The 27,582-nt window shown below is 36.0% G+C and overlaps 1 protein-coding gene across 4 annotated transcripts; it reads left to right on the top strand.

Moving 5' to 3' along the window:
* Window positions 1-244: 244 nt before the first annotated feature.
* rrbp1a (ribosome binding protein 1a) lies at window positions 245-27,582 on the top strand. Of its 4 annotated transcripts, none has more exons than NM_001145555.1 (29): window positions 245-440; window positions 2,155-3,654; window positions 5,933-6,087; window positions 7,395-7,517; window positions 7,879-8,031; window positions 10,005-10,123; window positions 11,609-11,762; window positions 14,118-14,256; window positions 14,516-14,652; window positions 16,054-16,088; window positions 16,379-16,463; window positions 16,617-16,654; window positions 16,752-16,833; window positions 16,925-16,962; window positions 17,036-17,111; window positions 17,223-17,263; window positions 17,396-17,483; window positions 17,930-18,022; window positions 18,982-19,074; window positions 19,370-19,459; window positions 19,538-19,630; window positions 19,801-19,872; window positions 21,873-21,968; window positions 22,137-22,220; window positions 22,343-22,423; window positions 24,363-24,446; window positions 24,532-24,627; window positions 26,871-27,014; window positions 27,094-27,582. In NM_001145555.1, the coding sequence occupies exons 2-29, from the start codon at window positions 2,172-2,174 to the stop codon at window positions 27,130-27,132; spliced, it is 4,011 nt and encodes a 1,336-aa protein (NP_001139027.1). In that variant the 5' UTR covers window positions 245-440; window positions 2,155-2,171; the 3' UTR covers window positions 27,133-27,582. The 4 variants fall into 4 exon arrangements, with proteins under 4 accessions (NP_001139027.1, XP_087134050.1, XP_087134052.1 ...); XM_087277924.1 differs by having other exon boundaries at window positions 267-440; window positions 16,379-16,454; XM_087277926.1 differs by lacking the exon at window positions 22,343-22,423 and having other exon boundaries at window positions 267-440; window positions 16,379-16,454.

Raw genomic sequence — 27,582 nt, 5'->3', positions numbered from 1 at the left:
GTAAACAAATAACATTTATTGATAAACAACCAGTGTAGTGATAAACGATAAGTCAAAATAAATCGTTTGGTAGTCAAATCTATGACTTTTCTAATAATTGTTTCAAAACCGAGCAAAAGACTACAACTCCCAGAAGAGTCTTAAAGACCAGCCTTCTTTTGGAATTGCAAAGTCCTATTGGCTGACAGCAGTTTGACTGACTCTACTCTAGCCAATCAGCTGTCTCCTGAATGGACGGAATGTGGGCCACTGACCGGCGTAATGCCAGCGCGAGAAAGTGCCACGACTCCACACAGACATCGGCTGACTCCTCAAGCTGGGGATAAGATTTTTTTTTTGTTTTTTTGCTGGCGTGGTAAGGCAGTTGGATTCGAGATATTCTCCTCTCTATCAACTCTTCCTGAAGTGATTCATCAAACGGAAATCTGCCGCGAGAAAAGGTGAGATTTAAAGCTTTTGTTTCGGCGTTATGCATTAAATGCCTAAAAGATTTTCAGTAGCAGTTAGCCCTAAACTTTGATCTCTCTCATTCATTTTCTCCTATCGTTAACTTACTCGTTACACAACTGGGATGAAGACATCGTAGTTACGAAGCGAATGGCATGACTATAAGTGATTTCACATTTTGGTTGGGGTGATGCTCGGTTGTAGGCAGACAGTTAACGTTGATATCAGCCTTTGTGAGCTAGCGAAGGAAACTCTTCAATAAATAACACATTTCAGCTTGTGTGACAGCTCTGAAGTCTGTCCATTTTAGTCGAAAGCTGTTTAAGCTTTTATTTTTTTTATTTTAGGTAGAGTTTCTGGGAGAAAATACATGTGTAGTTGTTAAAAAAACCCTTACAATAATGTCTTACTGCATATTAATTAAACCTTATACATACTAATCATAGGGCAGAATGAACAACACTTATTGCTTTATTTAATTGTAATAAGCGTTTTGATTCACTTTAAATTCAATAAGGTTGAGTCTATGCCTCGGTGTTTTTTGCTCTTTAAATGTAGTAATTACAGATTAGCCATTCAACATCATTCAACTTTTAAAAATACTTTAAATCTTTTTTTTTAACAACTGTAAAAATGCAAGAGAAAGCAGAAATCAACTTGAAAGAGGGCCTCATAATCTCCTGTTGGCCCATTTTGCTTTAAATGAATAGGTCTGTTTTACTGTAAATGAATGTGAAAGAAAAGCAAATAATGCAAGTAATCTTGCCTTATGTATAATAGCATTTTATTTATTTACATATTAGAGTTTTTCATTAATTGTTACCTGATCAGTGGATTACATATGCACACACACATGCTGGCAAATGAATGAAAAGTATTTATATATTATATAAGATCACAGGTTTTGTGATATGCAAAACTTTCAACTTTTTCTTGAGCAAAAAACATATGAAGCTGCTGACCAGCTTCACACCTTTCCCAGAATGTGAGTGTAGAGGTGTTAAATGACCTGTTAGGTTATTACAACAAAATAAACATAGTCCAGGCCTGTGCAAAATAGCGCAGTTTATGTGCAAATCTGTTTCCTTAGAAATTTAGCATACCTAGTACACACAGGTAACAGATGGAGACTACAAATTTGTACTTTTATATATTGTGACTTGAAGGCTGCCTAGGCCCCTCTTGTATTTGGGAGGCTGAGAATTGACATTTTGTTTGTCATTTTTATGTGCTTTGGTGCACATGTGAAGTGTGAGATTGGTGTGGCAAGAATCCCATAGAAGTAGCAGAGTACAGAACTTTACTTTGGCAGACAGCAGCACATGCTGGAATTGAAATCTATATTGCGTAACTCAGCCTTCTTTTACCAAATGCAGTGTTTGTAAATTAAATGGAAGTTTTTTTTCTTTAAAAAATCTACTTAGATTTGAGGGTATCATGCTTGGTTGTCTTTTCCTGGTTACATCTGGAACAGAAAGCCATTGTTCAGTTTAAAGTCTATGTTTTCTGAATGTTTCTAAAGTCGACATTCATAAGCCAACATTAAAATGTCCTTAGTATAAGTTTTAGAATATGTGTTTAAAATATAATAAATGTGTTTAATAAAAGGAATCAATGAAATTCTAATGTAAATGGTCTCTCTCTCTGTGTATAATGCCATAAATCATACCTTTTTTTTTTTTTTTTTTTTTTTTACTTTTTAATCAGTAAGGACACTTGCAGTCATGGACATCTATGATCCTCAAACTCTTGGAATTGTGGTGTTTGGTGGCTTCATGGTGTTCTCAGCCATTGGGATTGCTTTGGTCTCAACATTTTCCATGAAAGAGACGTCATATGAAGAGGCTTTAGCCAAACAGCGCAAGGAGCAAGGGAAGACCCAATCCAGCCAAAAATCAGACAAGAAGAAAAAGGACAAGGTAGCTGAGAAGAAAAATCGTAGTAAGAAAAAGGAAGATAAACCTAATGGGAAACTCCTGGAATCAGAGTCCACTGCTGAGGTTTCTGAAGTAGCAAATGAGCCTAGTCCTCCCATTCCTTTAGCCCCAGAACAAGTTGCTGTGCCAGCACCCAAACAAGAGGCTTCAATTCAGAAATCTGTCCAACCCACCTCTTCTCAGAAGACCACTTCACCTGCCCTGGCTCAGAAATCAGTCCCAGCTGTCCAAGCTCAGAAGTCAGCTCCACCTGCCCCGGCCCAAAAGGCTGCTCCACCTGCCCCAGCCCAAAAGTCTGCTCCACCTGCTTCGGCCCAAAAATCTGCTCCAGCACCTCCCACTCAAAAAACCTCTCCAGCATCTCCAAACCAGAAATCCTCTCCAGCGCCTCCCACCCAAAAAACATCTCCAAATCCTTCTGGCAAAAAATCTGCTTCACCTCCTCCTGCCCAGAAACCTGCTTCACCTGCCCCAGCCTCAAAGTCAGCTCCAGCTGCCCCTGCCCAGAAGTCCACTACAGTTGCTCCATCCCAAAAGTCTGCTTCAGAAGCTCCAGCCCAGAAGGCCACTCCACCTGCCCCAGCCCAGAAAGCTGCTACAACTGCCCCAGCCCAGAAAGCTGCTCCACCTGCCCAAGCTCAGAAAGCCACGTCATCTTCCTCATCCCAAAAACCCACTCCACCTGCTCCAGTCCAAAAATCTGCTCAGCCGGCCCCTACAGAAAAATCTGCCAAAGCCCAAAAAGCTGCTTCAACTGCCCCAGCACAGAAATCATCTCCACCTGCCCCACCCCAAAAACCTGCTTCAAATCCTCAGCCCCAGAAAGGCACTCCACTCGCCGCATCCCAGAAATCAGAAACACCCACAGAAAAATCTGTCAAAGCACAAAAAGCTGCTCCACCTGCCCCAGCTCAGAAATCCTCTCCACCTGACAGAAAACCCAGCCCATCTGCCCCGGCTTCTTCACAAAATTCTACTTCAGGTATTACCCCTGCTCCACCCTGTCCTACCGTTGAAGATGCCCCACCTGCTCCATCTCCTAAGGGTAAGAGAAAGAAGAAAAGCAAAGCAGAGTCTGCTTCTGCTGAGGTTCAGCCCAAATCAGTTGCTCCATTGGAGGTGGTGACTAAAAAAGTTCCCGTCATGGCAGTGCCTCCGGTGGGCACTCAGAAAGCTGCAGCAGTGACTGCTGTGCCAGTGAAGGCAGAAGAGTCTAAACAGGATGCTCCACCCAAGAAGAAATCAGGATCCAAGAAAAAGGCTGAGCCAGGTATGCAGTTATCTCCACCAAAACGCATATATTAGGTGGTCAGATAATAAGGCAGGGTACACAGACCTAAAGGAAGTGTTTGACACTGCCCCCACCTGGTTTTTGGCAAAATTTCAACATTTTGTATTTGGTTTTTCAGACATTTCACTTAACTGGAATAACCGTTTGCAGTAGTAGTCAGGATGAGGTAGCAGGACATCATCAGACTTCAGTAATCTTGTTTTTTTCTATTAGTTCTTTTCCATTTAGTACTTTTATGACTTCAAAATGGATGCATGTTGTGTTGGGGGAAGTGTAAAAGGAATCATTCACCCAAAAATGAAAAGGTACTCCTCTTGAGGTGATACAGAATGTTCTTGAGTTTCTTTATTCTGTTGAACATTTAAGAAGATGTTTTAAAGAAAAGTTGAAAAGCTGTAATCGTTGACTTCCATAGTAGGAAAAACAGATACTATAGAAGTTGATTGTTACAGGTTTTAAAAGTTTCTTCAAAATATCTTCTTTAATGTTCAACAGCAAAAAGACACTCAAAAACATTCTGTATCACATGAGGAAGAAAAAGAAACTGAAGAAAGGAAAACAAATAGAACAAAGTAAAGAGTGAGTAAACTATAGAATTTCCAGTTTTGGGTGAACCATTCCTTTAATAATGAAAGACCCCATGTTGTGTATTTTTTTAGGGACTGTGCATTGCAGCACAGCACACTTTAATTATTTAACCTAGTGGCCTTATTAGATCTGTCTGATCTGTCTCATTTTCAGAAGAAGGCAGTGTAGTAGTGTTGCAGATGCTAAATTAAGGACGGAAAATGAAGTAAACCTGTCCAAATAATATACAGAACCTAGGAATATCTTAAAGGAAGTTTGTCTCAGTATGAAAAACAGGATACTGATTCTGATTGGTTTGCCAGACCCATAAATACACAGATTACCGTTTTGGCTGGACCACACAGATGACGTCTATGTGTAATAAAGCTTCAAGTTGAGTCTGGAAAACTTGAACAAACTGTGTATGTGAAGTGGCTGACTTCTGAGTTTATACGAGTGTCACTTCCTGATGTCATTCATCTAGTTCAGAGTACCGTCTGGATCGTCTCTTCTGACAAATAGCGCTGATGTGCTCTATTTCCTTTGTGGGCGGGGTGTTGAAAAAGCACTACTCCTTATTTGCTGATGTTGGCTCTGATTGGCTGCTGAGAGCTCAGAGTGGGCTTGTGTCTGAAGTGCTTCTCACTGGGGAAGGGAGGCAGTGAGCTGCATTTTTCTGCTCTTGTGCTGGATTTCATGCACGCTTGTTCTAGCTCACAGGCATATGTGATGGTTTGATGATAAAGATTTAATTTAGAATATGGTTCATAGTCTAAATGAATCTGCATTTTGTGCATAATATTACTCCTATTTAGTTGCTCACTCTGTGTTTCTCTTTCATGCACACTTCTTTGCACGGTAAGAGATGTGCAATTTTAAGTTAATAATTACCATAAGTCTAAGAAATTAAACTGTTTATTTTTTTAAAAAGACAATATAAAAATTTAGAAATGTTGATATAAGTTAAAATGCATAGAACAAAATTTGCAAATACTACACTAATATGATAACTATACTAAAATATCCCTGATCATATCTCTTTTCTCATAATCTCAGTTAGTAAATTTTCCACTCGCTTGTAATGAGGTATTATAGTTTGCATTGGAGAATGCAGAGTGTTTGTGACGGCACCCAGGTGGGTTTCTGTACACCCAAATTCCACTTTATGAAGCACAGCCCTCTTGGCCCTGTTCAAACAGTACTTTTGCTTCAGCTGCTCCATTAGGGAGGCATACAAAGGCCTTTAGTGACTGGACAATAGGAGTTTATTGCCAATCCTGGGTGCCATCTCACCCTGGTGCCACACTGCACACATGCCATACTGGCCCTGTCTAAATAACACAGGGAGTTAATAAAAAGAACATGATAGTACATGCACAAAAGCACCGAATAAGACTCTAGTTAGCTGTATTTTACAAAGAAGATGCACTTCTTTTGGTATCTCAGCTTTATTTTCATTACTGTGCTGATCTGATCAAGAGGGAACATGTTTGATTAGATGCTGAAGTGTAGATTGGGGATTGTTTAGGAAGGCTATAAAATTAATCAGAGAACTTGCTCGTAAGCTTGAATTTATCGGGCACGCTGCTGGGAACCAAAACCAAAGCACTTCATAGCTTTCTGATTTGGTGTCCATCAAACATTTTAATGTATAATCTAATTATATGATCTTTTCTGTGTCTGTCTCTAGCGGTGGCTGCAGACCCTGCAGACAGTCCACTGTATCTGCCCTACAAAGCCCTGCTTTCCACAGTGAGGAGTATGGTGTTCAGTGAAGGAGAAGCTCAGCAGCTTATTCAGATTCTGTCTGATAAGGCTGGTATTATTCAGGACACATGGCAAAAGGTATGGCCATAAATGGTTTTATATTTTTAAATGAGTCTTATTAATACACTAGGACCATATGATTTACTTGGTGTGGAAAACAGACTGAATCATAGTGTGTGAATAACTCCGTAGGTCATTAGATCTTATAAACGCCATACAGTCTTGTGGTTGTGAAACTGCATAATGTCACTGATATATATGTTTGCATATTTTTTTTGTATGCGTGTGTGAAAAAATAGTATGGTTTTGTTTGCTCTATGTACCCAGAGGATGTGTCTTGTGAATTCACAAGTGTTTTAAAGGATTATTTGAGGAAGACTATCATTTATATAACAAAATTTAATTTTCGCTGCCCATCTTGAAAAAGCTCTGACAGCAATATTGGCATTTTAATAACGTACAGACTAGGGCTGCACTAATATTGCAAGGTTTTAATTTTATTAAATATTGATAGCGATATGAATACAGTCTCGGAAGATGTTTGAATATCTTTATTTGACTGTTTTCTAGGGAATCTTACAGTATTCGGATAAAGAAATTGAATAATCACAATGCAAAAAAAAAAGTTTTCCTACTTTGTTTGGTCTTGTTTTTAGTCCAAATATCAAAACAATTATTAAACCAAGTAAAAATATTGTTTAGTTTTTACTGTCTGAAGAAATAAGTGAAAACCAAGAGTTTTTTGCTTGTTTTAAGGAAATGATCTGCCAGTGTGGTTTGTAAAATGATCTTGTTTTTGCTTTGAAATGGAGATATTTGGGCTAGAAACAAGACGACAATTCTAAGTAAGATTTTTTTTTTGCAAAAATCTTACAAATCCCTAATAAAAAGTGACTAAGCGTAATTTTGTAGCTCCTGGTCAACTACAATTCAGATTGGATATTGCATGTCTTTGCTATGCGACTATTGCGTATGCGCACATTGCCATATTGATGCTGAAATGATATATTGTGCAGCCCTTGTACAGACATATTTACTTCTAAATGTAGTAATAACAGTTATTTTTATTTTTTGCATAGTTATTTTTTTCATTGCAATTGTTTTAATTTAATTTTAACTGCAATAAAATGGAATTTAAGTAAAAAAAATTGTTTTATTTTAAATTTTATAAATTTTATATTTTATATTAAATCATATACTTTTAATGATTGCAAATAATTAGACATGAATTTTTATTTCTAAAATGCAATTTGAAATGAAAAACACAACGGTATTAATGGATATATCAAGAAAAAATACTGTGTAATTCATTGTCTTCTTACATCCATCACCTTGTTTAAACTGAAACAGAAAGTTTGTCTAAGCTGTTTTGTGCATGTTTATAGGCCACACAGAAGGGAGATCCGGTAGTTTTGCTGAAGAAACAGCTGGAGGAACGAGACAAGCAGCTGGCAGCTGAGCAGGAGGATGCAGCAGCTGCTAAAGGACGACTAAGAGATTTGAATAAAGTAAGCCGTGAAAACACTTATACCAGTCGAAAATATAACCATATGTGAATTAGGAAAAGTTTTATATGTGTTCATGCATCAAGAATTAGAATTAGTAGAAAAAAATTGCTTTTTTAAAATTGCAATCTCTTATCAGTTTAATGGCCTCTCCGAGTAGAAATATGCATTTCTAGTATTCTTTGTAAAGCCACACTGGTATTTATTTTGTGAAATTTATTAATGAAATGTGTGTGCCATGAAAATAGCCTATTTTGCTGACATGACAAAAATATATAATATGATTTATAAGCACTGTAGTGTCTGTAGTAGCCTGTTTTCACTCCAAATAGTAAATAGTGACCTGTTTTTGATTTGTGTACAGGAGCTGTCTGTGGAGAAGTCTAAGGTGGCGTCAATAGAGACCAGGCTAAGCTCTCAGTTGAGCAAGCGAGAGCAGGACATCATCGCACTGCAAGCACGCATGCAGGCCAGTTACCAAGACCACCTAGCCGAGTCTCAGCAGCTCAATGCTAAAGTGAGAACTTTATTCTCTGCTTTTACACCTGCATCCATATTTATTACACACGATCATGACATAGAGCAAAATATTTATTTAATAGGACAATAAAAAAAAAATTATGTATTAGCACTTAAAATGTTATTTAAAGAGCCCATATTATACATGAAATAGGGTCATATCTTGGTTGTAAGGGTCTCCAACAACAGTCTAATATGCATGCAAGGTCAAAAAACACTTTCATGGTCTTATAATCTGCATTTATTTTTACCTAATTATCCCAGCGACTCCTGTATGAATCGTCCAGTGATTCATTTGTTCCCAAACCCCTCCTTAGCGCGAAGCTACTCTGCGCTGATTGGACCGATGACAGTCTGTCGCGATTGGTCGACTGCCTTCAGTCAGAGAATGAAATGCCCAATAGCTAATCAGCAGTATAAAAGTAATCACAGTTCATACGTGCTCCATAGTGTAGGCGTGGATTTTAGCTGCCACACACACACAAAAACACACACACACCTCCGGACAACAACGCTCACCCGCCAGGTTTTAGCCTGAGAACCCGCCCCGTTTTCTGCCCGCCGCGCCCGATCCCGCTAGAGCGGGGGAGAACACAACCAAATATCACCCAGCTATACAGTCCAGACAGCCAACCTGTCTGTATAAACACAAACACAAGACCAAGCACACAAAGCTCTCGCTCGCACTCTCTCTCATACGCGCGCGTGCGCACTAACACACATACACACAAGCACCAAGCAGACACATCTTTCTCATTCGCATAGCAATATCCGTGATATTGCTAGACAGCCTGCTCCTGTCCCAAATTAAACCCGTTACAGACCGCTCCCGCGATTTATTCGGAAATTTATTCAAATTTATTTAGATTTCTGTGGCGCGGGGACAGCCGCGGGAATGCAGACCTCTACCACGGAGCTCCGTAAACAAACAGCACGCGTCGCGTTTTTAACGTGACTTTGCACGCGATAAGAGAATATAGCCAGTTAACCTGATACAGTACACGCGGTTACAAGTGACAAATCACAACTAAATACATTTGCAAGCTAGAGTCAACAAGGCAACAATTTTAATCGCACGTACTTACATTTGAGAAATGGAGGAAGAAAAATCCATCCTGACATGTCCAGCAGTAAGTTACTCTTTACTGATCCTTCCTTTAACAAACGCAGATGAAGTATTCTGTGTAGCATGTAGTTTCCAGAAGTTTCCAGTAGTTTCCAACTGCTTGGTCATAATGCTGATGTTTCAACTTTGGGTAGACCCTCGATAATATCCATCTGCAGTGTGACTTCAATCGACCGGCATGTTTGTGTGCGTGTGTTTGTGGGTGTGTGTGTGTGTGACTGGGTTTCTGCGTCAGAGGGCGGGGCCTCAGGTTTGAAATCTCCCGGGTTTGCGCGTGCACGTGAATAACTTGGTTTCGTTCGTACGTCATGGCGAAACACCTAATGAATCGGTATCAAGGCGACTCATTTGAAGCACTATGAGTCGACTCTTTTATAGATGAATCAACCGTTTTAAACACTGTATTCTTACAGATTTAAGCCTTAGCTGGATACTTCACTTCACTTAGAGCTGTGTTACACACTACATGGAGGGGAATTTTCAAAAACCCATAATATGGGCTCTTTAATTCATGTAATCATTTGTTGGTTGATTATTTTTTTTAATTGTATTTTTATTATTGTTCTTGGCATGACAATGGCAGACATGACATTAATAATATTATTTAGTATGACAGTAGTTGAAGCTCTAACAATCTCTAATAATCAGTTTATTTTATTTCAAAATATATATTTATTTATAATGTATTGTTTATATTTAGTTTCTATAGGTTTTCTTATTAATGTTAGATTTAAAGTGCATGTATTAAGTTTACAAGATTAGATGCTTTTAATTAATCACATTAGTGAGCTTTGGCAGCTCTGATATTGACATGACTTCACTAATCCCTGTCTTTTGCTTCTCAGCTTTTGGCTCTCCAGGACCAGCTGGAGAAAGGCCCTAATGCTCAGCTGGCCCGTCTACAGCAGGAGAACTCCATTCTCAGAGATGCGCTTAACCAAGCTACCAGTCAGACCGAGAGCAAGTATGAACCTACAGTTCCTGCAAAACCGAATACATTTATTCTTTTAGCAGATTATTTTTATTTTAAAGAGATTTACTTGCTAATGAGAATAAAAGAAGCACTTTAAATCACCAGAGAGCAGGAATAAACAGACGCCTTAAAAGCATCTAATCTTGTTCAATTTAATACACGCACCTTACTTGAGTTAAAATCTAACACTCAGAAAGCCATCACCTTTGAAGTTATCTATGAATACCTGCATAAACACTTGTGTAGATATGTGTATAAACATACAAATACACACACGCATGCATGCACATGGGGAGGAAAGAGTCTCTCCTACAGGTGGCTTGTCAAGTCAACCTACCTTTGAAGATCGTGCCTGTTCAGAACTTTTGATAGTTTGCAACAAACTTCCTGGCATGACACATTAAATAGAGTAACCAAGTAGTTGCAAAAATGTGTTGGTGTAATACTGTGAATGGTTGCTAGTGGTTATGATAAAAAAAAACTTTGCTCACATTTGCTAGTCTTGCCTGCTATTAAATTGATACTTTTTGTCTCATTTGTAAAGCCATGTATTCCTTCGATGTTGATGATTCAGTAATATACATTACAAACATTTAAAATATTGTCTTCCTAAGTTCCTAATAATAGAAATGTACCATATGTATCTTAAATGCAATAATGTATGTGTAACATTAGTAATTGCCTTTATTTTTATATGTATTTCATTGTATCTGTTTTATTTTTGTCTGAATATTTTATTTAAAATCTACTTGGTCTTCGTTTTTCTTGCTGATGGCACACATCCTTTACATCCTTTCCTACAGCCACTGGCACATTTCATAACATTTAATTTTCATTCTATCAGTGTCAGATGGAGTTTAATTTATGGCAGAATTCAAAAGCAAGACACCTCAACCTTTTAACTGCCTGCTCTACCAAATGGTTGACCATGTTTTGACATGTTTTAAATAATGACAGTTAAAGTCATTTAAAGATCGACTGTTTTAAATATTAGTTTACACACAGAATTGTTGATTTACAAAAAAAATTAAACAAACTTAATCCTGTTTCACTACTACACTTGATTTTGCTTTTGTTGTAAAAAACAAACAAACGAGAAAATATGTTAAATGAGAATCTGAGAATTTTTGGCATACTTCAAAAATGAAGATGCTTAGTGTTCAAAAATGTTTATTTTTTTATCATGTTTTTAAAATAAATTGGTCTTCATGTTTCATAGTTTGTATTAATTCTGGTACTTGACCATAAACTGACATATCAACCTTTACAAAATTGTTGGTGTTTTAGAAATTATGGGATGTGTTGAAAAAAAAAATGCATTTAGTGTGTTAACTAGGAACATTATGAGTTAAGAAATGCAATCCAATTTTTTTTTTTGGTGGGCAGTTAAAGGGATGACCAATTGAGGGAATACCAATTGTATGCTTTAGCCCTACACATCTGTTAAATCATATTTATTTATTTTTGATTCATCAGACAAAATGCTGAATTGGCCAAACTGCGTCAGGACTGCGTTCGGCTGAATAAAGAACTGGCGGAGAAGAACGATGCATTGCAGGCTGACGAGCAACTAAGGAAAAATCTAGAAACCAAAGCCGCCAGCGTTGAAAAACAACTAAACCAGATGCAGGTCAGATGCACACCTTGCTAAAACATTTCTCTGCACAGCTTATGCCATTTCTTAGTGTTTAGTTTGTCAATTTGTAATTAGTTTTGTTCCAAAGAGCTAAAGCGATACCCCCTACGAAAGAGCTCAAAATGACACTCTAAGTCTTATAAAATATCTCCCAGCATGACCACAAGCCTCATTAGTGCTTTCTGCTACCTCTCGCTGGGCTGTTTAGCTTTGCACGTCTGCAGGTAGGCGAGCTTAGTTTCTTCAATCTGCGTGTGCATTAAAGAAGCTTGATTAGGCTTGCTGGTAAAGCTCAGGCTTTGACCCCCCAGTGCTGGTGCCTCTGCTAATGGGATTGTTCCCATGCTGGCAGAACATTTGATTGCCAGTTTGATCGCTCAGCAGTGCGCTGTGGGTTGGAACATGGCCCGCACTACAGGGAAGCGCTTCTTCCAGTGATCTGGAATGTGAGCCTGCCTGAGCAGTGCAGTTTCAGACAGAAGTATCTGATTATCCGTACTGGAAGGACTGATAACAACGATTTAGCTTCGAGAACAAACTGCGTCTCTTTGCTAATCCGTTGCTACAAACCAAAAGGCCACAGAATAAATAGCAGCCTTGTGTTGAAGTGTGTCCTGAGCCCATTTTGAGCATCTAGACGGTGTACTGGATTAGGAGAGACATGGGTAATGTCTGGAGAATGTGAGTCAGTCATCTTAATCATTAGTGTGGAGCAAGCAATGGGGAAACTCTCTCCTTTTGTGTAAGGTTGTGATGTTGTTCTGAGTAATCAAACAGAGAATTAACGTTCACATGTTATATTTTAAGCATCGCTGGTGAGAGATTAGTATTTGGCATTAACTTAACATTAATTTAAATATAGTGTTAATTTTAATATAGAGTGGCTTTCAGTGGAAAAAAAAGTTTTAATAGTTTCTCATTTGGTTTTTGTGTATTTTGTTTTGTCAATTTAAATAATATACTTTTTCATAGTATTAATGTTGGTGACTAATATTTTTTTCTATTTATTTATTTTTTATTATTCTTGTTGTTGTTAAAGGGGAGGTCCACGACAATATCATATTTCAAACTTTAGTTGATGTGTAATATATCTGTGTGAGCATAAACAACATCTCTGAATGTTATAGGCTCAAAGTTCAATGCAAAGGGAGACATTGCCTTTTACAGAGTTAGCTTATAAAGCCTACAGCGAACCAAGTTTGGGGACTATAATAGAATAAATCTGGGCTAGTGAGATCACAAACGCTTCAGGTTACGTGCATTCACCACATGCATACACCCTGTGCAGCAAAGGGGCGTGGCCAGAGACGCTGTAACGTTTAGCAGAGAATGCTAAAATACTGTCCAAATGCTGCTATTTCCACAGAGCTTGTTCTGTGTCTGTATTTGGGCTTACAAAAGATAATACACAAAAAGTGCTTACAAGTTTTATTGTGTTCCAGAGAATTAATGAAAAAGATATAGCTAGCATTTGGCAAAGGACAGCTTGCAGAATCTCTCACAGCAGTGCATGCCATAGGAGCGTCTTTGCTTCTGATGACGTGGAGCCAATCCAAGAAGCACAGCACAATATGTTAGCAGACCAATCAGAGCCTCTTGAGGGCGAGCCTTTCAGAGGAACTAGGAAATATGACAGTCATTTTCATGTTCGCTGAGTAGCAGTATATAATAAAAATTAAGGGATATGAATAAATAATGTGAACTCTTTTTTTTTATTATTTATTTATTTATTTTTTTTTAACAAATAAAGCATGAGCACACATTGCTTTTGCATTTTGATAAGACATCCAAGCCTTAAAAATACACTCTGGACCACCCCTTTAAATTTTACATTGTAAGTTTAGATATGTAATATTGTAACTAAATCATAGGCAGAATCAACAAATGTTCAATGAAATCTAATTTCTTTTGGCTCAAATATTTTTGTTGTTGTAATTTTAGGGTCAATATCAATCGCCCCCTTATTTTTTTTTCCCATTGTCTACTTAACAAACTACTGTTGTCCAATTAACCAAACTTGCCTAGTTGACCTAATTAAGCCTTAGGTTGTACTTTAAGCTGAATACTAGTATCTTGCAAAATAGCTAATAAAGTATCATGGCAAAGACAAAAGATATTATTTATTAAGTTATTGTGTTTAAAATGTGTTGAAATCTTTTCTGTGAAATATCACTTTGTAAATATTTGGAAAAGAGTTCACTGGAAGGCTAATAACTTTTGTTTTCAACTGTATGTTTGATTGTGTATTATGATCAAACCTGCTTGCTTCATAAACACTCTGACATCGGTGGTATTGTGTGACCAAACCTGACCTGTGTTTTCTGTGTTCTTATGTTTTGTCCGCTGCAGGCGAGCAGGGCGAATGCTGAACAAGCTCTGCAGAAGCGTCTGGAGGAAGTGAGTGAGGAGCTCAGACAGACCCAGAGCAACAGAAACAACCTTCAGGCACAACTTGAACAAGCTCAGAAAGATGCTGCTGCTCTTGCAGGTCAGCACCCACTTGGTGTCTCAGAATATAAACAGCTTGCAGAACAAATAAGATACAACCAGAATGTTTCGGAAATCTTTTAGAAAAGTATTGTAATAATTAAATCTGGGCTTCAAGTCCTGCAAAGTATGATTTCTTGCAGTATCGCCAATGTGTCCTTGTACGCAACACTTGAGTATGGTGTACTGCAGCTTTAGGCAGACGCATTATGAATTAGTAATTTAAAGTAAGTGTTTTGTTCCACACTGCACTGTTTTAGAGGCTAAAGCTCGTGTGGCCAGTGTGGAGGTGGAAATGAAAGAGCGGACTGGACATTTGGAGAGTCTGCAGAGCCAGCTGAAACAGACGCAGACAGAGAGAGAGCAGCAGCTGAAAGAACAAAATGACATATCAGAGGTATCCTCTCAGATCTCTGTCTCAATGTATAATCATTGCATGTGTGTAGATGGATATAATCTTTTAAAAATCCTAATGATTTGCTAGAGAATTTGCATTACCTCAATTTGAATTATATCAAATGACAATCTTAGCCTGAATGATGAAACTACTACTTTAGCCTTAATTGCAGAATATTTATTGCCAATCTAAATTAAATAATCATTTTATTTATCTATTTTATATACACTCAACGGCCACTTTATTAGGTACACCTTTCTAACTTCTTGTTGATGCTAATTTTTAATCAGCCAATCACATGCCAGCAACCTAATGTATTTAGGCATGTAGACATGGTCAAGACAATCTGTTGCAGTTCAAACTAAAGAAAAGTGATTTAAGTGACTTTGAACATGGCATGGTTGTTTGTGCCAGGTGGCCTTGTCTGAGTATTTCAGAAACTGCTGATCTACTGGGATTTTCACACACAACCATCTCAAGGGTTTTCAGGGAATGGTCAGAAAAATAGAAAATACCCAGTGAGCGTGAGTTCTGTGGGTGCAAGTGCCTTGTTGATGTCAGAGGAAAATGGCCATACTTGTTCCAGCTAATAGAAAGGCAACAGTAACTCAAATAACCACTCGTTACAACTGAGGTATGCAGACGAGCATCTCTGAACACACAACACATCGAACCTTGAGGTGGATGGGCTACAACAGCAGAAGACCACACCGGGTGTCACTCCTGTCAGCTAAGAACAGGAAACTGAGGCTAAAATTGGCTCAGGCCCACCAAAATTGGACAATAGAAGATTAAAAAAATGTTGCCTGCTCATCAGGAGTTTCATTTTCTGCTGCAACATTCAAATGGTCCGGTCAGAATTTGGCAATAACGTCATGGGCTCACCAAAATTGGATAATAGAAGATTGGAAAAACGTTGCCTGGTCTGATGCAGCAAATTTGTGATGCTATCATGTCAATATGGACCAAGATCTTTGAGGAATATTTTCAGTATCTTGTTGAATCCTATGCCATGGAGGATTAAGGCAGTTTTGATGGCAAAAAGGGGTCCTGCCCAGTACTTGTAAGGTGTACCTAATAAAATGAATAATTATTAGCAATTCTGTAAAATTGAATTCATTTTCAAATATTTCACAGGTGTTGTTTAACAGAGCAAGGACATTTGTATGTCACTGTATGTCCTATAATGTTTTCATTTAAAATAACTTTAATGATCAATATTATTACCTCCCTAAAGAAATGTTTTTGATTGCCTACAGAACATTTACAGAATGAGTTGTCTAATGACTTAATTACTTACATACACCTTGGTTTTGTATTGTGGGTTACTAAAACTGTTAATAGGTGAAATTATCAAATGTGTAAGAGCAATTAACTCATTTACATTGGTCAATATTACAGACTGTGACAGCTGAACTGGAGCAGGCAAGAAAGAGGTAAAGATGACTTCATGTGTTTATTGAAAAATTAGTGTTTTTGTTATTATTTCCAATTACAAAAAAATCTAAAAACCCTTGAGATAAGTATTGTTAATTAAGACACAGCATAGCAAAAGATAGGACTTAAATTACTTTTGTTTTTTGTTGAATAACTTTCTTGTTTGTGTAAATGCCATTAAATTGTAGTATGATTTATAATTAAATTAGATTAACATAGTATGATTTCATATCTGCTTTACACTTGTTCATTGAACATTAATTCACCTAGAGTGTTTTTTATTTTTAAGCCTGAAGGAGAAGGAAATTGCAGTTTCAACACTTGAGGAAGAGCTGACTCAACTCAAAAACACCATCTCCAATCAGGTGAATCAGGTACTGCTTTTTAGACATTTTCAGCTCATTTTAGTAAGTCATTAGTAAATTTCACTAAGTGTGTACTTTTTTTTTTATTTATTTATTTATTTAATTAATTTATTTATTATTTTTTATTTTTTTTAACAAATCCTTTTCCATTGTTCATTGTAGGTGGATAGCACAACAGATGTGCAGCATTTACAGCAAAGGTACAATGTTTTCTGTAGCTTCTCTAATACACTTCAGTATCTTAGTTGGTTTTAATAGTTTTAATGAATTTATTTTGTCTTTTGTTTTGAATATAAGCATAAAAGAAAAGGATACCCAAATAGCAGCTCTTCAGGGAGAACTACAACAGGCTAAAGAGAAAAGTTCAGACCTAAACAAAGTAAGTTTATCATAAGAGATTTCTAAACCTTGAACATTCTTTTAAATGCTGAACTAACTGTTCATTTAATTCATTTTCAAATTATCCATAGCTTGAAAACCAAGAAATGCTGGAACAATTACAAAAGAGGTACGCGTCATTTGTAATCCACACAAGATTTCACATATATAATCTGTTATTAAAATGATTCCTGTTTCTGTAGTTTGAAAGAAAAGGAGTCTCGTGAGAAGTTGTTTGAAGAACAGATAAGGCAATGTAAGGAACAGTGTAGCACTAAAGTAAGTGAGATTTTACTGTTATTATTATATGTTTGACCTTCAAAGATAAAGTGTATATTTATGGTAAAAATAGCTTTGAACTGTGTCCAATAACACACTCTTCATTTACAGCTGGCAGACAGCACAGCCCAACTAGATTCACTACATAAAAGGTACATAATCAGACCCACTGAAGGCCACTGCATGTTTATGTGCCTCCCTAGCCACCCACGTTAGCATCATTCTTTGATTAAATGCCTTCCTACACGTTGAGTGTTTTTTTTTTTCTTTATGGTGTTTTTCAGAATATCTGAAAAAGAGAGCTTGATGACAACACTACAACAGGAAGTACAGCAGCTCAAGGAACTAAACCAGTCACAAAGCAAGAGTTTTGTAAGTAGCTGGGACAATTGTGGACGTGCATGTCATTATCTTGCGTGTACACAGTGATTCATAAAAATATGCGCAGACACATGTTATCATATCTTGTCGACAGGGTTTATGGCCTTACTGCGTAAATGAGATTGTCACAGTACTCTTACATTTCCATTTCAGGAGTGTTGACGTTAAAAGCACTATACGCAGGTCTTTCTGTGTGTAAAATGTAACCGGTATAACTGGTATTGAAAAGAGTGACATCAAGAAAGGAAGTTTTGAGCGTCATCATGTTACTCAGCAGTTTTTAGTTTCGGATTAAATCCATTTGTTACAATTTATTTTGCTTAGAAATGTGCTAAGAGATACAAAACATGCCTTTTTGTTGAATATAAGTGCTTAAGTTAGAATTTTTGTTTAAGCTGTTGCGTTCGGTTATTAATAAGCTTATAATTGTATTACAGGAGAGTTTGGAGGATATGCTGAAGTCTTTCCAGGGCGAAACTAAAGAAGTTCTTCACTCTCTTTTCCCACACATCAATATAGAGACAGCAAAGGTATTTAGGGTTTAAGTCGTCTCGTAGTTTCATTTCCCAGTTCTGTTTTTCGGATCCACATGTAATAGTGTTTTGTTTTGGAAACACGCATACACATGACCTCAGTCTCTCTGTATGTGCATCACTGTTCAAAGGTCTGGAGGCTGAATATACTTCCATTTCAAATTATCTTTTGGAAATCATTGTAATATATGAGGATTTTTAATCACTTAATTTGTACAAAATTCTTTAATAAAAACAATATTTAAATAAATTATATATATATATATATATATATATTTATATATATATAGATAGATAGATAGATAGATGGATATAAACTGAATTAAGTGTATACATTTACTGTATTTGATCATATTAACATTGTTGCTTGCTTTTTTTTACACAAAGATTCACACTACTTTGACACCTCAATTTCGAATAGTAGTGCACTTAGTCTTGTCATAAACAGTTAGTGACATTATTTTAAAAATGAATGTACAAAGCCACTCCAGCTCTTCTATTTACATTAGGGCTGCTCAATATTAGAAATATGGCATGACAATATTTTGATTTGTTGCGATATATATTGCAATATAAATACAATTTCACTTGATGATCTGAATCGCTCTATTTGGAAAGATTTCATTAATTTAGATCAACTGGAGGGACCAAGTCTTTCTACGCTGTGCATCTGCATAAAATATGATAAATTACAAACATTTATAATTACGATGGACTAAAAATAAGTAAAATAAAGTGGCCTATGGTTTTCTGGGGAATCTGACAGTATTCAAATGTAGAAATTGAACAATCAAATATAAAATTATATAATAATAATAATAATAATATTTAATAATAACTTTACTTCTAATCTTGCGATGTGACCATTGTAGATCCACACATTGTGATATCGATGCTCGCATATTGTTCAGCCCTAACATCCATCATCACTGAATGTGAGCTCATTTTTTTTTCAGACCAAATGGCTGCAGGACTTTGCTGTAAAAGCACAAGAGCTTTTAAATCAGAAGCAACAAAGCCAAGAATCTCAGCAAAGCACAGAGATAGTGGTAAGCATTCTGCAGTTTCTAACCAAGTGTTTGTCATAAAGTGCTTATTTGCAGCCCCCTAGTGGGGATAGAAGGAATATTTTTCTTGAAAACACCTGAAACCAAAGACTGTAAAACTCTTGAGTTCTCAACTATTTGTATTGAAGTTTCTTCTTTATAAAATGTATACTGCATTGAACAGTTTACATGGAAAATTAACAGATGAACGTTAGGATCCAGGTTGTGACTTTGAGCACTGTACATTAGATTTCTTTATATATATTTGTGGTTTTACAGTGTTGCTTTGATTTAATAGGAGATGATGGGTAAGCTACAGGCAGCCCAGGAGAGTCAATGCACATTACAGTCTGAGTGTGAACAGTACAGGATCGTTCTGGCGGAAACGGTGAGATTCTGCACCCTAGAATCTGTTTCAGCAAAGCCTGAATGCCAATGAGCCTGATGTTTTCCTGTTGTTCAATAGGAGGGGATGCTGAAAACACTTCAGAAGAGTGTAGAGGAGGAGGAGAGTGTGTGGAGGACAAAGATTTCAGAATCTGAGGACAAACTGAGGATGGTGAGGTTTGACATACATAATTCTGCAGACGTAGTGTAAATGCAAAAGAAATACTGAGTGAATATTAGTTTAAGTATTCACAAACATGGAAGTATCAGTGTTTGTGGGTAATTCAAAAGTTTATTCCACTGTCTGGTGATAAGTTTCAAATGATCATTTTGTTTTTGTAGGCACTCAAAAAAGTGCAAGAATTAGAAGAGACTGCAGAGCGCTTGAGAGCAGAGAGCCAAGGCAACCAACAGGTATACAGTTTTGTGTGTGTGCGCTGTATACATAAACCAACTGCATCCTGAAAGTATCCTATCAATATTTGTACTTGTCATACATATAGGAACTTATCAGACAATCTAAATAAAGGAGTGTATTTGAACACTTCTCCTTAGTGATCTCCAAGACAACAAAGCATTAATGAAATATGAAACATGCAGTATTAGTACTGTAATGCTTTGATGTAGTACTGGTATAGCAAAGTTCTTAATTATATTTTTAAGAGACCTTCAATTTGGGGACATAAAGTGCAGGAATTGTCATTTAAATGTAAAATATGATTATTAAATTATAATTGCAGTGCTACAGGTTTGCTGCGTCACTTACAAAAACACCATTCCAAGTGATTGCTTATGATTAGTGTCTAACAGAATCTGCGGACATTAAATCCTATTTCTGTACAGAATTTAGTAAACATTTGTGACTATGCAGAATTATTTTCAGAGTGTTTCAACTAAAAAACTTAAAGTTTGACAAATAAAACGATAAATGTTTTACTTTTATCTGAGGTTTACAATGCAAATCCAATTAGATCCCTATGTTTGGTAAACAAAGCAAGTATCTCATATAATATCTCTACTAAAAGAGAAAATATTACTTTACAAACTGTATTGTAAAGTCATACATACATACAAACATTTGAATATTAGTTAGCAATATTACTGAAATGAATATAAAAACTGAACAATACATATTTACACATTTACAAAAGTAAACGTATAGACTCAACGATAGGCTAAAATCTGAGGATTTCAGCGCATACAGATTCAGTGTTTGCCTATATAATGTAGTCTTGATAAATTATGGAAATGTTTACTTTGTTTTTTACATTATAATACGTTGTAGATCAGGGGTGTCAAACTCAATTGCACAATTCGGTTCCAACCCTGCTTCAATACACTAACTTGGGTATAAAACAAGCCTGAAGGACTCGATTAGTTTGATCAGGTGTGTTTAATTAGGGTTAAAGCTAAACTGTGCAGAGCTGTGGCCCTCGAGGAACTGAGTTTGACACCCATGTTGTTGATTGTTTTAACAGTGAACATTATCTCCCTCGTCTGTTTTAATGAGAAGTTGAAAGTAGGAAAGCATAGAAATTAGAATGGCAGTGTAATTTGAAATTGTTTATAATCAAAAGACCAACATAATGCATTACATTTATTTCCGCTCCCAGTCAATCTTGGTGTTTTGCTCATACAATGTTTAATATGTCTGTTTTTTTATTTCATTGTGCTGTTCTTGAAGTTCTTTTAAAAGGCCTACATTTGATTTTTAAAAACTCTGAAGATAGTCTACAATCATAGATGTAAAAAAAAAAAAAACATTTTACTTCATGTACAGTTGAAGTCATAATTATTAGCCCCCCTGTATATTTTCGCCCTAATTTTTTAACAGCTATTTTTTTTTCTTTTCTTTTTTTTCAACACCTTTTTAAAAATAACAGATTTAATAACTCATTTCTAATAACTGATTTATTTCTGGTTTATTTATTTTTGCCATGATGACAGTACATTTATATTTTGCTAAATGTTTTTTAAGATGCTAGTTTTCAGCTTAAAGTGACATTTAAAGGCTTAACTGGGTTAATTAGGTGAATTAGGCAAGTTAGAGTAATTAGGCAAATTATTGTATAAAGATGGTTTGTTCTGTAGACAATCTGAAAAATATTGCTTAAGGGGGCTAATAATATTCACTTTAAAATAGTTTTTAAAAAATTAAACTGCTTTTATTCTAGCCTAAATAAAACACATCAGACTTACTCAAGAAGAAAAATACTATTGGAAATACTGGACAAATCTATTAAACATTTGGTAAATGTTTTTAAAAGATAAAATTATAGAAGGCTAATAATTTAGACATTAACTGTCGTTGTATATACAGTAGAGTAGTATATATAAAGAAATGCGTTTTTAACAGCACTTGATATTCCTCTTTGAATCTATGCGCGTATCTAATCATTTTGTCCTGTGCACAGCTGCAGGAGCAAGTGAAGCTGCTGGAGGCTCAGTTGGAGGAACAGCTGCAGTCAGCTTCCACTGACAGTCAGAGTCAATCTGAAGAGATGGCACACGTGAGAGCACACTCCTATTCACTAAAGCACAATATGACATACAAAAGCTCAACAATCATCCCAGTCAAAGTCATGAAGCACATTATATTGTAAATTGTGCTATGTGCCGACAGACATGCATTGTGAATAGGTCACTCTTTCTCTTCTGACATTTCGTTTTGTTTTCAGTTGAAGCAGGCTTTAGCTGATACAGAAAGCCAGTTGAATTCGGCCCAGAAGGAGGCACAGACACAGAGAGAGGAACTTTTACAGGTTAGTTGGTTTTACTCAGAGGCCAGTGCAATTGTGTTTATCCATAATCCTGTGCAGAAGGTTTTGCCCATGAAAATAAAAAACACAAGTTGGTTTTGTTGAGTTAAAGCTTCCTTTTCCAGGTCAAGCAGCAACTCAACGACGTGACAAAACGAGCTCAGGGAGTGGCGGAGAACGGGCAGCCTGAGGCAGAGGAGTGTCAGGTTAGGGTGCGACGCTGAAAGGCACCCTGCACCTCACTTGGCAGCACTTGATAGAGTCTTTAGTACTATGGCTGTCTCTCAACGTAGCGCTGTGGATGAGTAAAGTCTTTCAAAAGATGGTCAACCAAAATAATGCTTACTTTTCAGATTACAGAAAAGATGCAGAGACAATTGGCAAATTCACTCATCATTGTTTTTTTCTTAAATATGCATTTTGTTATTATAGTTTTTGTAATCTTTTATTTTTATTAAATATAAAATTAATACAATAAAAAAAAATTCAGAGATGCATCATTACATGCATCCAAATTAAAGTTTGATATTGATAATTGCATTTTCTCTGTGCTAAATTAAGTACAATTTATTCCAATAAAATGTTGAAGGTCTAGTTTTTAGACCCTAATAATAATTCTCAAGTCAAGTCTAGCTTTATTGTCATTCTGCTACATGTGTGGACATAAGAAATGTCGTGTCTCGTAGGACAACGGTGCTACATAAATTAATGATAAATACAACACAACACTGGACATAAGAGCTATTTTAAAAAAAAAAATCTATGCATAATTACCCTATACTACAAGATATTCTATTATGGATTGTAATATTATTGATATTCTAATTATAATATCAATAATAATAAAATTTTGGTATGTACAGTTCTCCGAATATGAGTACACCCCGCACAAATCTGTCTTTTAAAAGTAATATTTTCTATGGGATGCTATACAATATATTTGTGTATATACATAACGCCCGATTAACTTCGGGCTTCAGCATCAATGCTTGACAGAGGACGTGTCTGAAGTTGGGGCTAATGCGATCATCATAGCAGAAACGGCCAATAAAATTAGTCAGCAATCGATTACTGTCTGAGCTGGTGTATTTGCATAAAGGAATCTGATTGGCTGACGTGTCTATTGGCACTTGAAAAATTGAGAAGTTCCCAACTTCTGTAGCAATCAACGCCACTGATGCAGCGCCGATGGATCCACAATGCAGTTCGGCAACGCCTGACGTCACCCATTCAAAGTGAATGAGAAGCATTGAAGCCAAATCTGGAGCTTATCTAACAAAAAAGTATGATAATGGTCCAAAAATTAGCACACCCAATTGAATATTAGGGGAAAATATGAAATAAAAATGTACAGGAGGAAAAATAAACAATCCAAAAATATATATTACATTTGGGTGAAATTTTGTAGTTTGTCTTTTTGTTGTTACAAGATTTAGTTTGAATTTAAATGTTATCTTTCGAAAGATGTTAGGTGACCAAACTATTATTTTAATGAATATAAGTTTAATGAATCTGCTATAATCGAATATATGAACTATTTTCACTGAAAAATTTATAAAAATATTAAATTCAAAGGGTGTGCTTCTTTATGCAGAGCACTGTATTATGTATAATGAATCCATCAGAATCCATGTTCCGTGAAAACGATTTGAATCAACAGAAAAAGTTTGTATTAAGAAGGTGAAAAATATTCGGAATCAGCCCGTAGCCATTTATTAAATTTAGCACTGGCCCCAATTTTTTTCTCATAAGTGGCTACATACATTCAGCATATACAACTTTTTCTCTTATCTAGTGCTGCCAACAATGGGAACGTCTTATTCATAAATCTAATCATTCATATTTCAGCATTTTGTTTCAGCAGCTTGTGTTAACCCAGCCAGCCGTTTTCACTTCTGAATTAGCTGCACCTTTGGGTTCTTTCTCTCATCCTCTCCTTTTATAACCACTAACATTTATCTTTTGCATTGGAAACTCACACTTCTTTGATCTTGCTGATTGTGCAGGATTTTATGCTCGTTTCACACTATTTTGAATGCAGTGTGCACTAATGCAGCTCTTGTGTTGGATGGCATGGAAAGGTTTAGCAGTAGTTCTTGTATTAGTTACAGTAGCTAATTGACCGTTTCGGTTTGCTTTTGTCAGGTCCAGGATCAGCTTGAACAGACATTAGAAAAACTGCAGGGTGAACAGGCTCTAAACCAGCAGCTCTCTGCAGAAGTGGAGCAGGTACAACAATATCCATGACCTTTACTCTCAATTCAGTTCAATTTTTAAAATTGTTGTTCACATTTATTAAACCCATTCTTTTTAGGCTCAGGAAACCCTCAAAATTCATCTCCAGAGCCATCTAGAACAGATGAAATCAGCTGAAGACACTGCAGCCATGGGAGATGTTGTTCAGCTGAAGGTACTTGGCATTTTTTAAACAAGATTTGAAATTGAATATGAAATGTATACAAATCAGTACTTCAATTTTACATTTAAAGATTTTACATAGTCACTTAGTAGTATCATTTAAAACTTGCTGCGACTTGTATTCCTAAGGATTACTAAAACAGAGTTCAACATCAAACCAAATTTGCACAAAGAATGCACCTTTTTGTATTCATGCCGAATGGGAGACGTGTCAGTATTTGTCTACAACATTTCTGACCAAGTTTAAGTTTTCGTTTAAATTGTTCTGGTTTGATGTTTGGGATAAATATAGCATTATCCAGAGAATAAAAATATTTGGCCATCAATACAAACTTTGATGTTGACATGTCAATAGACATATATTTAATTTAATTATGAATTTTACACAAATTCTGTTAAAGTGTCAAATTACATTAGGAGACTTCAAAATGTTCCATTCAAATATAGAAATCAGAATCTTTTGTATTTAAATTCTGTTCACACAAAATAAAGTACTAATAAATTTCAACAAATGACTTATACATTGACAGTACACAGTAGGGCTGCACGATATTGGATAAAAGTGACATTGCGATATTTTGTATTTCTGCAATATGTTTTACGATATGAATATAATTTCACATAAGTATTTGAGTAACTGTTTGGAAATAATTCATAATTTCACATTGATTGGGATGATTTTGTAGGGGAGAACATCTGTATAAAATATCCAAACAAATCAAAGCACAGATGAAAACAACAGAACAAAGATAAAAACTAAATGAACAGCGCTTTATGGTTTTCAGTGGAATCCTAACAATATTGAGGTTAGGCATGAGCCGTTATAAGATTCTGACGGTATGATAACTATGGATAAAAATGACTGTTTTGTAATATTGTGATTACTGCTCTAAAATGTATTTTTAAATATCTGGGTAAGAAACAAACTTTTTTTTTTTTTTAATACAAAGGTTGCATTCGAATTTGCACACTTCCATACTATTTAGTATGCTAAAAAAACAGTATGCGAACGGAGTATTATGTCCAAATTCATAGAAATCGAAAAATTTCAAAAACACAGATTTAAAACCGCATCTTTAGAGGCCTTTTCTGCTGGATATACTATTGCCCTTAAAACTTATCTATACCTTAGAAACGGTATAAATTTTATTTGGTGGTTTTAAAACCTTGACTAACTGCGGTCTACCTTGTAAATGGTCCCATGGCTAATTGAGGTACACAAATCCAATTATCAATTCTGAAATATGACTATATAGTCTTCATCTTCAAAGTAATCAAACACAATTATTCTTTGTAAAAGCGGCAAACTTGATCATTTCTTGTGCCAGATGGTTTAAATTTGCTTTAAATCTTAAGAGTCGCAGACAAAAACATGTTCAAGTACAAATCTTTCACATTATTAGATTATAATTAAAATTTGCAGTGACTTCACAAATCATGTGCACTAAACTGTAATTCCTGGTGAATTATAATTCCAACTGGACATTGCAGACTCTGTAATGGAGCTATTGCACATCGCGATATCCATGCTGAAACATTATATTGTGCAGCCCTTGTACCACAGTAATGCTTTGTCTTATCCTGAACATACAGTTGAAGTCAGAATTATTAGCCTCCTTTCGAATTTTTTTTTTTTTATATATTTCCCAAGTGATTTTTAACAGAGCAAGGAAATTTTCACAGTATGTCTGATAATATTTTTTCTTCTGGAGAAAGTCTTATTTGTTTTATTTCGGCTAGAATAAAAGCAGTTATTAATTTTTTAAAAACCATTTTTGGGAAAATATTATTAGCCCCTTTAAGCTCATTTTTTTCCCGATAATCTACAGAACAAACCATTGTTGTACAATAACTTGCCCAATTACACTAACCTGCCTAGTTCACCTAATTAACCTAGTTAATCCTTTAAATGTCACTTTAAGCTGTATAGAAGTGTCTTGAAAAATATCAAGTAAAATAGTATTTACTGTCATCATGGCAAATATAAAATAAATCAGTTATTAGAAATGAGTTTTTAAAACTATTACGCTTAGAAATGTGCTGAAACAATCTTCCCTCCATTAAACAGAAATTGGTGAAAAAAATAAACGGGCGCTAATAATTTAGGGGGACTAATAATTCTGACTTTAACTGTATGTGACAGGACTATAGAGAGTAATGCATGATCATTATTTCATATGTCTGTTTAACTGTTAGAATCGTCCCTGTAAATCTTTAATGCTTGTGTTGTTTAAGGAGTGTCTTGAGAAAGAGCGAAAGATGACCAAAGATTTAGGCCAGGCAGCCACTAAACTTCAGCAGCTGCTGAGAAACAGTCAGGACCAACTTGCCAAAGAGAAGGAGAAAGTCAGAAGCCTGCACGATCAGTTGCAAAACAAGGTGAACAAGCTTTCATAACAATAAAAGTTTGTAGGTGGTACAGCTGTGTGCTTATGAATTGATGTGCTTTTGTTTTCAGGAAGGAGATGGAGAGCTGAAGCAAGGCACTTCTGTTTGAGGTGGAAAGCAAAACATTTAGCCAAAAATTGCCTTACAATGACCAAAATGAAGCATTCCGATGTTTTTTTTTTATTATTATTATTTTTTGTCGTACTGTAGTCATGGGAGAAATTGTATGAAGACCAATGGAGAAACCTAACTTGTGCAAATGTTTTTATGGAGATGCGCTGGAACCATTTTCACTTTACATTCCACCTAAAACCTTCTGGCTATGTCAGAAACAATGCCTTATATATATCCTTCGTGTTCCTGCATTTCTCCTGATGTCAGTGTTAAAAGGGAAACCGTATGTACGTTATGCGTACATCAACTAGTGCAATTAATTACTTGGAAGTAAATGAGTATGGATAATTGTATGGTACATGGATTCAGCATTTGGAATGGCCTCTCTGTAGCTGGCTTCAACACCACTGTATAAGTTTGATAATAAATAATAAACAGCAACATA

The sequence above is a fragment of the Danio rerio genome, chromosome 13 (genome assembly GCF_052040795.2).
Source record: "Danio rerio strain M-AB ecotype USA chromosome 13, GRCz13ab, whole genome shotgun sequence".
Taxonomy (NCBI): Eukaryota; Metazoa; Chordata; class Actinopteri; order Cypriniformes; family Danionidae; genus Danio; species Danio rerio.
This window is presented reverse-complemented; position numbering and strand designations above follow the sequence as displayed.